The sequence below is a fragment of the Struthio camelus genome, chromosome 25, assembly GCF_040807025.1.
Source record: "Struthio camelus isolate bStrCam1 chromosome 25, bStrCam1.hap1, whole genome shotgun sequence".
Classification (NCBI taxonomy): Eukaryota; Metazoa; Chordata; class Aves; order Struthioniformes; family Struthionidae; genus Struthio; species Struthio camelus.
In genome coordinates, this window is record NC_090966.1 from 7356867 (window position 1) to 7371935 (window position 15069).

At 43.6% G+C, this 15069-nt stretch overlaps 3 protein-coding genes across 9 annotated transcripts in view; 1 reads left to right on the top strand and 2 right to left on the bottom strand.

The window, feature by feature from the left end:
* Window positions 1-59: 59 nt before the first annotated feature.
* KLHL10 (kelch like family member 10) lies at window positions 60-7791 on the top strand. The gene is made up of 5 exons (XM_009687749.2): window positions 60-281; window positions 868-1357; window positions 1978-2595; window positions 3308-3457; window positions 4750-7791. The coding sequence occupies exons 1-5, from the start codon at window positions 94-96 to the stop codon at window positions 5122-5124; spliced, it is 1821 nt and encodes a 606-aa protein (XP_009686044.1). The 5' UTR covers window positions 60-93; the 3' UTR covers window positions 5125-7791.
* KLHL11 (kelch like family member 11) lies at window positions 5329-11706 on the bottom strand. The gene is made up of 2 exons (XM_068918728.1): window positions 11145-11706; window positions 5329-11060 (listed from the first exon to the last, which is right to left on the bottom strand). The coding sequence occupies exons 1-2, from the start codon at window positions 11624-11626 to the stop codon at window positions 9464-9466; spliced, it is 2079 nt and encodes a 692-aa protein (XP_068774829.1). The 5' UTR covers window positions 11627-11706; the 3' UTR covers window positions 5329-9463.
* Window positions 11707-12665: 959 nt separating this feature from the next.
* The window catches only part of ACLY (ATP citrate lyase), a 44282-nt gene continuing 41878 nt past the window's right edge, over window positions 12666-15069 (bottom strand). For all 7 annotated transcript variants that reach the window (XM_068918726.1, XM_068918724.1, XM_068918725.1 and 4 more), the window contains 4 exons: window positions 14649-14762; window positions 14032-14114; window positions 13695-13771; window positions 12666-13502 (listed from right to left, as the gene is read on the bottom strand). In XM_068918726.1, the coding sequence (XP_068774827.1) occupies window positions 13408-13502; window positions 13695-13771; window positions 14032-14114; window positions 14649-14762 (369 nt within the window). In that variant the 3' untranslated portion in view covers window positions 12666-13407. The remainder of the gene's footprint in view (window positions 13503-13694; window positions 13772-14031; window positions 14115-14648; window positions 14763-15069) is intronic.

Genomic DNA, 15069 nt, shown 5'->3' on the forward strand with positions numbered 1-15069 from the left:
ACAAAACATAGCTTCAGAGAAGATGCAGGAGGGCAAGGAGAAAGCCTTAAATCACCTCAGAGAGAAGTTTCTTCCGCTGTCTCGGGCTTAGACATGGATGACACCTCAGCGTCCACGGGGTACTCCACCCCACTCATGGAGAGGAAGATGAGTGCTATGGCTTGCACAGTCTTCAACGAACTTCGCCTGGAAGGAAAACTCTGTGACGTGATCATCAAAGTCAATGGTTTTGAATTCAATGCTCACAAGAACATCCTGTGTAGCTGCAGTCCCTATTTTAGGTCAGTGCTCGAAACAAGTCTAGAGAGAGGATAGGGACAAATAGTGCTTCCTGGTCTATGTCACATAGTCATAACCTAACCCCAGTGCTTACCTCAGCACTAAACCTCTAATCCAACAATTACCTGTAGTTCTAATATCTGCCTAGACACCAGAATTAAGGCACAATCCAGTATTTAGCAACAACTCTGGAAGTGGAGTCTAACACAAATCCATAGGTGTGGTACAGGGCTCGGGAGCGCGACCAGTCTGCCAGCCTGCCTTAATCTTCCCTCTAGGTGAGAGGTTTTAATTCCCCCACACCGTGGCTCTTTGGTATGCTTGCTGAAGCAAGGTGACCACTCACCCCACTGCTCCCTGTCCACAGCCTGAAGCTGCAACTTGTTTTTAAAACAGCCCACCAGCTAGTAAAATATTAATCGATACACTGCATGGCCTCCCCAGCATGGCGGCTACTGCTAGCGCCTTGAACTGGTGCCCAGGGGTCTGCATCACCCCTGGCTCAGGGAAGAAGGGATACATGAGAAGGGGGTTGGCTTTAACAGAGCAAGGCTGTTTTTGTCCCCAGCACCGCTTCATTTTTTTCAGGGCTCTGTTTACCAGCGGCTGGAACAACACAGAGAAGAGAGTATATAACATCCCTGGCATTTCACCTGACATGATGAAGCTAATTATTGAGTACGCCTACACCAGGACAGTGCCAGTCACTGCTGACAATGTTGAAAGTTTGCTAGCTGCAGCAGACCAGTTCAATATCATGGGGATCATCCGAGGGTGCTGTGAATTCTTAAAATCTCAGCTGTGCTTGGAAAATTGCATTGGTATCTGCAGATTCACAGATTACTACCACTGTCCTGACCTGCGACAAACAGCCTACATGTTCATCCTACATAACTTTGAGGAGATGACCAAGGTGTCCACAGAGTTTCTGGAGCTCTCCGTCAATGAGTTAAAAGACATCATTGAGAAAGATGAACTCAATGTGAGACAAGAAGACGCAGTGTTTGAGGCTATTGTGAAATGGATTTCTCATGATCCCCAAAACAGAAAACAGTACATTTCTGTCTTGCTGCGTAAGGTCAGTGTTGTCACAATGTCATTTCTATTTCACTCCCAGATGGCACTGGAGAGCTAGGTATCGCACAGCCAGGATGAGAGTTGCTTTGCTATTCTTTTATAAAAATGGAGGAAACGACAGTCTCCGACCACTTTGATTGCAAAGAAGTGAAGTTTCAGACTGTTGTGCTGTTGGCATGCAGGGCCACTGGTCAAAGATCCCGGGTTGGGGCTGTGGCATACACTTCCTCATGTTTAGAGCTTAAGATTGATCACCCCTCACATCCAGGCAGGGCCAAAGATCACATGGGACAACACTATCTCTGTGTACACAAAACCTGAGTGTTTGGCTAGACAAGCTAAACTACGCAAGCAGCAGCAGACGTTAGAGCGGTTTCAGTCTGCATACAGGAAAGCACCATGCCAAAGAAGTGGACTACTCCCTTCAGTGAAAGCAGATTATCTGTCCCTGCGTACCGCTTTCTGGACTGGCTAAAAATGACACATTTAATTCTCCCTCACTTTAGACACTTGCGCTAACCTATCTGAAATCAAAACCGTCCAGAGTTGGATATACCCACGGAGGATACCAAGATGCAAAGCATCAGCATTAACAGTCTAACCTCCTTTTACCTTTTCCAGGTTCGACTGGCATTGATGCATGCAGAGTACTTCATGAATAATGTTAAAATGCATGATTATGTGAAGGACAGCGAGGAATGCAAACCCGTCATCATAAACGCACTGAAAGCAATGTATGACCTCAATATGAACGGTCCATCTAATTCTGATTTTACTAACCCCCTCACTCGGCCTCGTCTGCCATATGCCATCCTGTTTGCTATCGGTGGCTGGAGCGGGGGGAGCCCAACTAATGCCATTGAGACATACGATGCCCGTGCAGACAAGTGGGTGAATGTCACATGTCAGCAGGAAAGCCCCCGTGCCTATCATGGCGCTGCTTACTTAAAAGGTTATGTCTACATTATCGGAGGATTTGACAGCGTGGATTATTTTAACAGTGTCAAACGGTTTGACCCACTTAAGAAAACATGGCACCAGGTTGCACCCATGCATTCGAGGCGTTGCTACGTTAGTGTCACTGTTCTCAACAACTTCATCTATGCCATGGGAGGGTTCGATGGATATGTGCGCCTCAACACTGCAGAACGGTACGAGCCAGAGACAAACCAGTGGACACTGATTGCACCCATGCATGAGCAGAGAAGTGATGCTAGTGCAACCACACTGTATGAAAAGGTAAAACCACCTTGAGATTATTGAAGGCTATTAAAGTTGAAGTGCTCCCTTCTGGTGAGCAGGACAAGAAACCAAACTTAAACATAAGTTTGCAGCATTACACAATGAGCGAGAGCCTTGTCGTTTCTTACGACACGTATCGAGGTAGGGACTTCCACAGAGCTCAGGCTCTGGCTGGGCCACGTACTTGACATACTCAGCTACCACCCAGAATCTAGCTAGAATAGACAAGGGAGTTGTGGAAGCAGGAAATGTAACAAATGCTCCCCTTAACATGACAAATCATTTAAAATAAAGAGGAAAAAAGTTCATGTAAACTTTACTCATGAGATCCTCATGCTGCAGATATCAAACTCTCTGAGATGCAACAACTGACTAGCAAGTTAGAGGGGCAGATAGGAGCTTTAAAACTCTTCCAGAGCTGCTTACCACCAATAGCCCGCTTGCTGCTGGATGATACTTCTCCTGGCCACAAGTCAAACGCCGTGTCTGTATGCTTCGTGCAGTTCAGGAAATAGAAGTTCCAAATCCTGCTGCCCTGGATAACTCACAGCGCTTGTATTACTACAAACCCTGAATGACACGTCTATTCCTACAAAAAAAAAGAAAGAAAGAAAGAAAGAACATACTAAGCCAGGCTATTTTCTCCTAGATATATTCTCCCACTGATAATATAAATACCTTGCCCACATTTTTTTTTCTTTGTGAACAGGTTTATATATGTGGTGGGTTCAATGGAAATGAATGCCTATTCACAGCTGAAGTATATGATGCCAAAACAAATCAATGGACTCTTATAGCACCAATGAGAAGCAGAAGAAGTGGAATAGGTGTGATTGCATATGGAGAACATGTGTATGCGGTAAGGTAGACGTGCTGCCTTTGCCATAACAGCACCTAGCACTTGCAGCGCTCACTTTCATTTAACGTATTGAACCTCTGCTAAGCTACATTTCCTAGGCTGATTTCCATGCTGGCCATTTGCTTGCAAGTGAGATTTAGGGAAGCAAGTCTTAGCCAGAATGGTTGAGATGCCTCCTGGGAATATTGTCATCTGCACGCTTTTCATTATGAAAAAATCTGTGGAAAATTTTTGAGCAGTTGCAGGCAAGAAATAATTTTAAACCGAAAAAAGTCTGCTGCTGATTTAGTGGCTTTAATTCTACCTCCCAGCCTTCAAGCTAACTCTATGTAGTTTATGACCACACAGGATTTCTTTCCCTATTCCCCAGGCTTCTTTTGCCTACTGTCCCCAACCTCCTACACAACCTCAGTGAAAGACATGCTCTCTCAAAAAAACACGAACAGCTACTAACCACATATTGCTGCTGCTGCTGCTTAGGACAGTTCAAAAATTCAACACATTCTTTTAAAAACATAGTAGCCCATCAGAAGAGAGCTGACACCAAACATTTATATCACTAATCCACAATGAAATCAGACTTCTCAGTCTTAGCGTGCTGCGTTATGGCATACACCAGAAGTTTTGGGGTTTATTCATTTAACCTATAACATAACCCACATGAACAGCTTAAAAAGTCAAAGTTCAGATATCTAAGGCAATTAACTTTTGAATTTGGTCATCTTCTGTAAAAGTGGCATACATAATTTAACATTGAGAAATTGATTAGGAAAAAACTAATGCTAGATGAGGACCCTGGACACTCACAGTTACTTAAACATTCAGATCTCATAAGAAGGCAGACAAATTGAATTAGGAACTTACTTACCATTGTTCCATAAGGTTATGTATCTCAAATGAAAGAAGACGACCAGCTCAAACCAAGTAATTTGGAATTGTTAAAATATACGCAGAGATCTTCAAATTTGAGTACTTACCTTGTAATCACTCACGTAATGTAGTGAATTACACAGTACTTTTACTTGGTCCCATTTAGCTTGTCCACGTACTGCATTTAAACTCTATACAATCTGACAGTTGCAGGAAATATTTTTGCTAGCTCCAGAAAGACCAGGGGAGTAGTCTGCAATAAGCAAACAGCATTGTAATGCTTTGAGATTATGCGCTCTCAGCAATGCTCAGTCTGAGCCAGCGAAACAGGACAAGTTAAAATCTTAAACGTGTGCAAGATGATTCAGCTACCTTAGAGGGAGGAAAGTCCCGTTTCAACTCTGTTCCTTTGACGTTTACAGGTAGGAGGATTCGATGGAGCCAACCGACTTCGGAGCGCAGAAGCCTACAACCCCGTTGCCAACACATGGCACACGATCCCCACCATGTTCAATCCTCGCAGTAACTTTGGCATTGAAGTGGTGGATGACCTTTTGTTTGTGGTTGGTGGCTTTAACGGTTTTACTACCACCTTCAATGTTGAGTGTTACGATGAAAAAACAGATGAGTGGTATGATGCTCATGACATGAGCATATACCGTAGTGCTTTGAGCTGCTGTGTGGTGCCAGGACTATCTAATGTTGGGGAGTATGCCGCCAGACGAGACAACTATGTGGAATCGTCGCAGCGCGATGAAGTCAAGTACACTTCTTCAACAAGTACCCTACCGGTCTAAACAGCTCTACTTAGCTAATAAAGTCTTCCAAGCAGGAAGTGAATGTATTCACTTATTCTAAAATAAAAACAACTGATACAAGCCCAAAAGAATAATTAGTATTTAAAGTTTTCATTCTCTGGAGCTGCAAATTCTGTGATTTGGAGATATCAGCTACAGCCTAAGTAGCATCTTAAAAAATAAAAGGCACAATGTACAACACAATGCTAGAGAAATAAAAGGTTTATTTTCATTAAGTCACTTATTACAATAAACTTTAGTACAGTGTATTTAACATAAAGAACATTACAGTAGCATTTGTTTCAAATAGCCTACACACGGATACTACTTTACCTTACTGGAAGTAAGTACAGGAGTGCTGCTTGCCCAAACAATCTGTTGAAGTCTACATTTAATATTGACAGGAGAGCACAGCTGCCGTGATCCAGTGACATGGACCTATGAGGAGCATCTGACTATTAATGGTCTTCAAACATCTAGTTAGTTCTACATTTTACATTCATATTATTAATAGGATTAGATCCTCAGGAGCATCTGTATTAGCAGACTTCCACTTAGGACATTAGAGATATGATAAATATTCTAGCATAACAAGGACATAGCTGAAAATAAATCTAAGCCATCAAACACTTGTTTTCACTTTGCTTTTTTAAGCCATTGAATGCTACAACATCCTATTACAATGTCAAGTTAAAAATAACCTTCTAAAAAGTTGCTATTTGTTGTGACTCAGTTTGCCAATAGTGAACAAGCTGTTCTGTGACACACAAGTTGAACCAATAGTTCTGATCTTAACATTTATTGTAATGGAGAAAAATGAAAGTGAAATAGCATAGCAGAATACTTGGGATAATATTTGGAATGCATGCTTAAAAAGTTGGCATATTTTCTGTATTTCTAGAGCGGTGTCTTACTATGTGCAAGAGGAAATCTTATTAAAAAAATACATACAAAAACAGTATACTAACAGAGTATTGAGGTCATTATAAAATATTATGTACACATATGGCACCTAGAAACAATTACATTATCAGCCTCGTGCAGGGCAGGATGTGTCCTACTTCACTAATATTCTGAACAGAGAGACAGGATATGGAACATGCATTTCATGGCACATATTTAGTACAGTTATAGAGGTATGATTGTCATAAGGAGAAGAAACACTCCATTTCATTTCTTTTACATTAGGAAGGCCAGAAGTCAGCCTCGTTATACTTGCTGAATACACACTAGGATCTTATTGACATTTAGCTAGCCACTATAGACATAGTGAAAGTATTCCCAGGCTTTTGCTTATTCCCAGGAACTTTTTATAAATACCCAGCAAGCTATGGCAGTCAAGGACCACAAGGAATTTGTTACATGATTTACAGGCGAGTGGGCTAAATTACTTCCACAGTCAGTAATTCAATTTTTCTGAACCTCTGCATATGATACAATGGATAGTTAGACTTGTCAGTTAAAAACTGTGTGCAATACAATTGATTCACTTAAAGTCAAGGCTAAAAAACCCAACTCCTTAAAAATTCCATAGAATTGGCATAGCAAAAGTTAGAGTAAACTGATTATGTTCACAGTGCCCACCACTCACCATGCAAACTGAACATACAAAGAGAGATACAGTGCATCACATACAGAATCGTGGCTGGCATTCACAAGTTAAACCATTCAGCTATGAAATTATTTTGACATAATCCTTGAAGTGGAATGTCTTTAGTAAACTATACAACTTGTATGTTCGCCAAAAGTTCTCAGAGTAAGTGCAAATACCAACTTTGCTTAGAAAAAAAGACAGACTGCAAAAAGTTTGTTCTCGCATCTCTAACTTTCTTGCATACTGCCACACTTTAAACTATTTAGCTCATGCTGCAATTAAAATAATACTCTTGATATTTTCCTCCTGCAATTTGTACCAGATTTATCAGCAGACTACACAAGGGCTTTGACAGAGCTGTGGTGGTTTGACATACTAGCATCCTTCAGCAGCTAGTTAAAATCCCTAGAGGAAAGTCAGTGGCATGAAATAGGTAAACTCTTCTCAACTGCTTCTGTGTAAAATTTGGTAAGGTATCTGAAATTCAGCTCTGATAGTTTAAGTTAAATCAATGGATTTCATAATGAAGCTGTGAAGCTTCTTCACAGATTCCATTCACCAGCTGTGCTGTAGGGGCAGCAATTCTTGAACTGCTCCAGTCAAATCTGCAAGAATTCACCTATCTGCCAAATTCAATTGATTAACACCTTACCAGTCAGCTCATGCAGGCCCTTTAGCAACAGGTACTTCTGAATGTCAGCCTTAAACCTGAACAAGCTTACCCATTTCCTCCCTTGTGTTAGGCCAGCCTCACACAACTTCATCTGCCCTTGCACAGCAATCCAACAGACAAATAATATATAACAAGGTCACCATAGATGAGTAAATTGAGACTGAACTGTTAGATTTTCAAGACTTAAAAAAAAAAAAAAAACCCAAGGCTGGATTATTCTATTACAACAAGGCAAGTTAATGATATCAGAGCGTCAAGTGAACTGCAAAGTGGAGCATTACAAGACATACACGTCAGAGAAACCTGTAACACATTATATGGTTGAAGGACTTACCCAGTGTTTCAGATATGATCTAGGTTGCCTGCTGAATGGTAAAGAGGAGAAGTATCAGTTCAGAAAGCTAAACAATTAAAAAAAAAAAAGTTTAGAAGTTCTTCTGCAAAGAAGTTGCCCACATCAAAGACCCCGACAAGTTATCATATGAACCAAAGACAGCAAACAGCTTTTTCAACAACGTTTATCTACACAAGTTTTGGAACACCCTGGTTATTCCTCCCTTTCCCTTCCCTAAGATCCTGAGTTAGGCCACAAGTAAAAACCTGGAACATTCAAATAAAGGGAAGGATGGGGAATAAAAGGAGGTAGGAAGGAAGCACTCAATCCACAAGTAACCAAAACCTCCTGGAGCTCTTCAGACCAGGGAGAAGGAGTGTTCAGTGAGATAGTTAACTTGGAGGCAGTGATAGACTGCAGGAAATACTCAATACGCTGTTCCTTGGGAGCATTACAGTAAGCAAGTCAGAGCCAACCAGGGCAACGACTTATATAAAACCACCTCAAAACTCCCACATGTATTTAAATAGCTCCATTTCATCACAATTAGCTCAAGTCCTACAACCACACTAAGTGGGGAAACACAAACACTTAAGAGACTGAAAATTCAGATGCCTCTAAAAATCTCATCGCCAGTACATCCAGAGCCAACTATCTCCCTTCAAGAGAAACGCTAAGTGCTAATTTGTTAAGGAGCACTGTGGCAGAGCTATTGTAAGTCTCTAGGGAAAATATACTGAAGGCAAACAGTATCGATTGTCAAAGACAGGCCGGAAACTGGTTCACGGGGGGTTCTTTTAATCATGTCTTCACCGGAATTAGAGGAGTGCAACACTTGAGAAAGGATCTACAGGTTGCTCAGGTTTTAATATATTACTGTGAAATAATCATATTCTTATTAATCCATGCTGACTTTAGAAGTAAACAGTCTATTTTGACAGGTGGCTACTTTGCTGTTTTCACTCTTTTTAATCAGGCTGATTGTTGACCAAGTTTCTAACGAAGCTGTCAAACTCGAAGCATCGCCAGATATACCCAGAAAAATCTACTGCCTCAAGTTCTCTATTTTAGTAAGGGTCTGATGTTCTACCAATCATCTGTTTATAAGCAAACTCTGCAGCCTTTCTATACTATACAGGTACAAAATATTTAATATATATAGAAACATTCTGAAGTAATTATTTAAGGAAAGATTGTGCTTTTGTTTTCATAAACAGATGTTTAACTATGGCACATGCCTCCAACCTGGGAAAGCTAAGTGCACTAACACCAATTATATGTGAAGTTTAGCCACTGAGGAGGAGAATCAAAGGAATGTGATATTAAGTGCAAATAAAACAGGTGCTTTCAGCACACAAAACCACTAAATTATTAAGATAGAGATTTTTCATTTTCAGAACAGAACTGTTAGACTAACTCTGCATAAATCTTTGAAAACAAAGATCTGAAGAGAGAATTAACAGATTTAAGGTTCCTGGAGATATTTCACAGCCCATTAATAGGAAACCAGCTTTTCCCTGGGCACCATAGGTAATATATTTGGATTCAGAGGGTTTCTTGATTCCCTCAGTTTCCTCAATTTCTGAGCTTCTTAACTGTCATTGTTTAATAAAAAGATGCTATTTTTATGCATCAAACTCAAGCAAATTCTAATATCTTATAGAAACACACCAAGCCTTAAAAATGGCTTAGTACAGCATTTCTTAAATCAGATTAATCAGGGGTGATATTCCAGAAACTAGCATTCAATCTGAGAGCGTGGCATTCTTCGTAAGCTTAGAGAGTGTCTGTGTATCTCCTGCATCTGTCTTTCCTGCATTTGTCTTATTCTATCTTTTTGCCACATCAAGTTTTGTGGCATAGGATATCTTTGCGTTCCCTGCAAGCATCTGAAAGGAATTCTCACGTGGCAGGCTGTTGCTCTACAGCGAGGCTGAGGCATAGGAGGCAAAAGCATCCAGCGCTTTCTCTCAGCGCAGTAACGATATGCCTCTTTCCTGTATTGCTTGTCAATATCATCACTGTTCTTCCACCCCCCAATGATGAAAACATCGTCTTTATAGTAACAAATAGCTGCCCCTTCAATGCTAAGAACCTCTGGAGGTAAACTTTCAAGTATTTCATCTGAGGCCCTGCCAGAAATCTTTATCTTAGCTTCTTCATTATCGATAGGGTAACTCTTGGGGCAGCAGGATGCTGTGTGGTAAAAGTTTGTGTTAGCCACAGACATCTGGAAAGAGCAGTAGTTATCAACGAGTGGCAGAGACTCCACATCTTGCCACTGCCTTGTTTCAGCATCATATCTGATAATAACTGCCCTCAATCCATCTTCACTATCGCTGTCAACTGGGGTACGAGCAGCAACATAAACAAACCGATCTTCTACAGAAACAGCTTTGACATCACGAAGAATCTTTGGCGCTGATTCCAGGTTAAGCCATTTGTCTTGCTCAGGATTATAAATAGCTACATCTTTAAAGCCAGGACTGAAATTGCCATGTCCACCAATACTGTATAAGTTTCCTTTAACTTCAGTAAGGCCGAAAGAATGCTTTCTAGTTATTAAATTTGAGACTTGCTCCCAAATATTTCTGTTTGGATTGTACCTTTCAACAGTCTTGGCAAATCCAGGTTCCATGGAGCCAGCCACGTAAACGTAAGATTCTGTCACAGCAACCGCATGCCCATCAAGATGATTATGTATGTGTGGTAAGTTTACCCACCTATCTTCATCAATGAAATACCCCACACACTCACTCAAGTAGTCTCCTCCCTCTGAAACACCACCAATTACCATAATGACGTCCATATTTTGCCCAAATCGAGGCAACGACGCTAGAGGACAGGTGGAATGTTGCAGGTTACCAGACTGTAAGTTCTCAGACCGCAAGGCATGACTTTCCACAGCTTCGGACACTAGCTTGACACAGGCTTCGCTGCTGGATACCAGCCTTTCGGATTTGACGTGGCGAGTAAGGTAAGTGGGTTTCATCTGTGACAACCTAAGCAGTTTAAAGAGTTCTTCAAAGTACCTCTCTCTCTCATCAGGATTCTTCTGAACCCACTTCAAGACAGTCTCAAAGAGGATTTCTTCAGAGTCCACTGTGATCTCCGAGTCTGAGAGCCAGTCCCTGATGAGGTGAAAGGGCAAAGTGTAGAACTCCTCATCCTGGATCACTTTGTGGAAGTTTCTCCGGATCATGTCCTGAGCTTTGAGGGCCAGCTGGTTCAAGGAGTACATATGGGCCAAGCTATGAACCGCCACGCAGTTGGAGAGATTGAGCTTTTTCTTCAGGAACTCTCCACAGAACTCCTTTAAGCGGGTCAGCAGGAACCTGCGGAACAAACACATGGGGGTGAGGCTGCGGCGGGGGCCGGGGGCGGCCGGGGCGGCCGCGGGAGGCGCGGGCCGCGCTCACCTGTCGGCCATCTCCAGCACCTCGTGGACGTTGCCGGGGCTGACGCGGATGGTGCCGGTGTACATGAAGCCCACGACGGCCTCCACCGTGTCGGGGTCGGGGCCGCCCTCCGAGCTCCACTTCTGCAGCTCCACGCGGCCCGAGCGCGACTCCGCGAAGCCCCCCGAGAGCAGCGGCGTGAAGTACTCGGTGGCGGCGGCCAGGACGGAGCGATGCGCCCGGTACTCGCGGGCCGCCCCGGGCCGCCCGCCGCCGAAGGCCAAGGTGATGTCGCAGTAGAGGCCGTGGCGGCGCTGCTCGTTCTGCCGCCAAGCCAGGTCCGCGCAGTGCGCCGGGCACCCGAACTCCTCCGCCTCGGCCTCCCCATCCGCCCCGCCGCCGCCGCTGCGCGGACCCCCGCCCTCCGCCTCCCCCGGCGGCGGCGGCGGCGGCCCGGGACCCGGCTGCGGCTGCGGCGAGGCCGCCGCCATCTTGTCCGACATGGCGGGACGGGGGGGGGCAGTGCGCCTGCGCGGGAAGGGGGGAGACGTGACGTCAGAGCGGCGCTGCCCCCTCGCGGCCAGACGAGGCCGGCGACAAAATGGCGGCGGGCCCGGGCGGCGCCATGGCGGGGAGAGCGCCTCGGGGCCTGGCTCCTCCGTCCCGCCCGTAACCGCCTGCTCCCGCTACCCGAGAGGGCCCGGGGGCGCTCCGGGAGGTGACAGGCGAGTCCCTCCGCCTCGCTCGTCCCTCCGCCTCGCTCGTCCCTGTGGCGGGGTCGTCGCGGCCGCAGGGCCTGAGGGCCGGGGCCGCCCCCATCCCCTCCCCGCGCTCCCAGCCATCCTGCTGCCGCAGCGGGGCAGGGCCTGCTCGTGTCACTTACTGGAAAACAGGACAAACGGGTCAAGAGAGAGGCTGGGGGCCAAAGCCCGCGCTCAGGAAGCGCCAGGGAAAGCCCCAGGGGTGGCCACAGGGCCGGGCCCTGACTGGTGACACTGGGGTGACAGCCCCTCTCTCATTAACCCTGCAGTAACTTAACCCTATAGGTACTCAGCACTGAAATACATACCCACTTATAGCTCCTTTTAAAGCTGCAAGCTGTCCTTTTGATCATTTTGCTCTTCACACTTTCAGGAAAGCTTGCAGCGAAGGGACTTAGTGAATGCCTCACATTAACATGCCTGATTAAGGTACGTATTTTTTTTTTGTTGTTATGGAGCTCAGAATTTTTGTTAAGTATGAAGCAATCTGTACTTGGTTATTTCATGTTTACAGCATGAGGCTGTCCTTTAACTATTATGTCACATCATAGCAATTTATTTCTTACTTCTTTTGGCTACTGTTGCACCTGTTGACCCATGGCACAGAGGGTAGTAAACTGCTTTTACTTCCTAGATAGTTGATTAAAACAAACATGTGACAGGAATAACTGCTCTGACTATGGCATTTCGCTATACAGATATATCCAAATTTGTCGTGTTCCTGTCTAGGTCCATTTTGGGTCACTCTTCAGAAGCCAGAAGGTTTACAAAAAACTCCAGATAAGGTATTAGTGTATCATTTATTTGAGTTAGGTTACAACACACAGACAAGTAGGATGCTGAAGTTATTACTGAGATTATCTGCAGATGCAAAAATAATGTGGGAGACTGACATTCCACATACCAGCAATCTAATAGTAAATGAGTTGTTGTTTGCATAAATACAGACACTGGAATACATGTAGTTTCACAGTTTTAACAGTAGTATATGTTACAACTTTACACTTTAAATTACTACACCAGAGTTTGAGTAACATTGGTTAAAAATCAGCAGTGGTCCCACTACTCAGGATACAATTAGACTGTGAAGATAAACACACAGTAAGCAAACTGAAAACCAACAGGAAAAAAAAAAACCCAAGTCATAGCTTATGGGATACATAATGTGTGCTCTCCCTTCATCAGGGGAGTTACAGCTTAGACTAATGGATCTTACACAAATTCATGAGCAAAACTCCCCCAAAAAACCTTTAAAAACTTCTCTAGAAACACAAAAGGGTAGGAAAAAAAAAGAGAGATAGTTCAGCTGCTTCCAAATATTAAATACAGCAGGTAACATGGAATATCACAAGTTTTGGTTTTTGAGTAAATTTCTATTATAAGACAGTTGCTTTGCACAGTTTAACTAGGCAGTTCATAACGTCTATATACCAATGGCCCTTACACATCAAAGTCCCGTTTGTAGCTGTCCTCTGTGCAGGCTTCTGACTTCAAGTGACATTCTGAGGCAATACTACTTATCATCACATAGTCATGTGCTCTGGTAAAACATAGGATATGTCATCCCACGGGTGACGGTAGAGACCTTGCTTCAATCTCTTCTGATCCAGGTAGTGTCCTAGAATGAAAGCGTCTTATGTGACGAGATCAAAATTTCTGGTCCTTTTAATCTTATTTTGCCTTGAAACAACTCTGATTTCTGGACTCCTATAGCTATCACTGTAGAACCCCAGAACGTATTTGTCCCATGTTTGTGGTGACAGAGCATTTCCTAGTAGGATGGAAGGGGGAGGAAAAATGGGAAACTTACCAATGAAGCCCATGCTCCTGCCTAGTACGAAGATGCCATTAAGAGCTCCTATATCAATATATTCATCTGCTTCTTCCCTGCAAAAGAAAAGTAGTGAAATGCAATGCTTCCTAGTAGTGGTACATTTAAGGAACAAATCTAAAAAAGGCTATGAATCAGCTCTAGTGCTAGCAGCAGCACTGAATTGATGCAAAAGCTTCCTCCTTGCCAAGAATGCAGGCTACATTTCCTTCGCAGTGTCCTTCTGAACTCCTGGCCCCACATGAGCTGGCAGTATGACTCCCATCGTTTTGATAGTACCATGATCTGAGAGAGAAACAGCCCAATAAATACGTACCGTGTGAAAGAGCCACAATTCCTGAGTACATCAACAAAGGCAACTCCAATAAAGCCATCTACATTCAGGATAAGATTTGGTTTCTAAAGGAAACAGAAACAAACCCCAGATAAAGATGTTAACAATGGCAAGTCATGTTCATCTGACAGCTTCCATCTTCTAACAGTTCAAGGGCGATTTGAAGGCTGCACATAATTGTGGACACACAAGCCTAGTGAGGTACAGGGGGCTGTTAGCAACGTGAGCAAGAGCCATGCTTAATCTCAATGACTGAAAGAACAGCCCCAAACAATGGGGCTGCATGTGGTTCAAACTGCAGAGAATATCTGCATCACATCTCTTAGCCGTGCTTCCGGCTTAAGGAATAGGGCAATCTCCGATATGCTGTGGACAGGGTATGTTATGGTTTTTGGTCAGTTCAGCTTTATCTTTGTGTCCAGGAAATATCTTCAGCCTTATCACAAACTGAAGTTGTACTCAGCCCAAAGCCTCCGTAGAGAAACCAAAACCTAGTAGCAATTTTAACCTTTTCAATTAAAATACAGTATTGAACCCTGGTCATTCCTCCCTCAAAAAGAAAGTGTGCTCAAGATAAGATAAATATTAGCACATTTCACCTTGGAAGTTGTAATTTTTTCTACTTCAAGTGCATAGTCCAACAGAGGGGTGGCAGGGAAATGCTGCTTCACGTAGTCTTTGAGAATCTGAACTCTCATGTCTGGATTATTTATCTGCAAGTTAAAAATACGTTATATGTGCATCTTTTGCCACTGTGGCTAGTAAAGAGGGACACGTTCTACTTCAGCCAGCAAATTAGGCTAGCCCTTTTATGGGGGTAAAGGTAATACCACAGCAAGTACCCACAGGCTATGGGTCAGTGTACCGAGTACTTAATTTTTAAGTCACATCCATGAATCCGATTTTTCTTTAAGCTCTGAGCCATGTGGCAGGAATATACAAAACACTGAATTGGAGATGGGACTTGTTTACATAAGTTTGTCTTCAAGTAGCAAAAACTTGTGCCAGGCTACTCCCAGC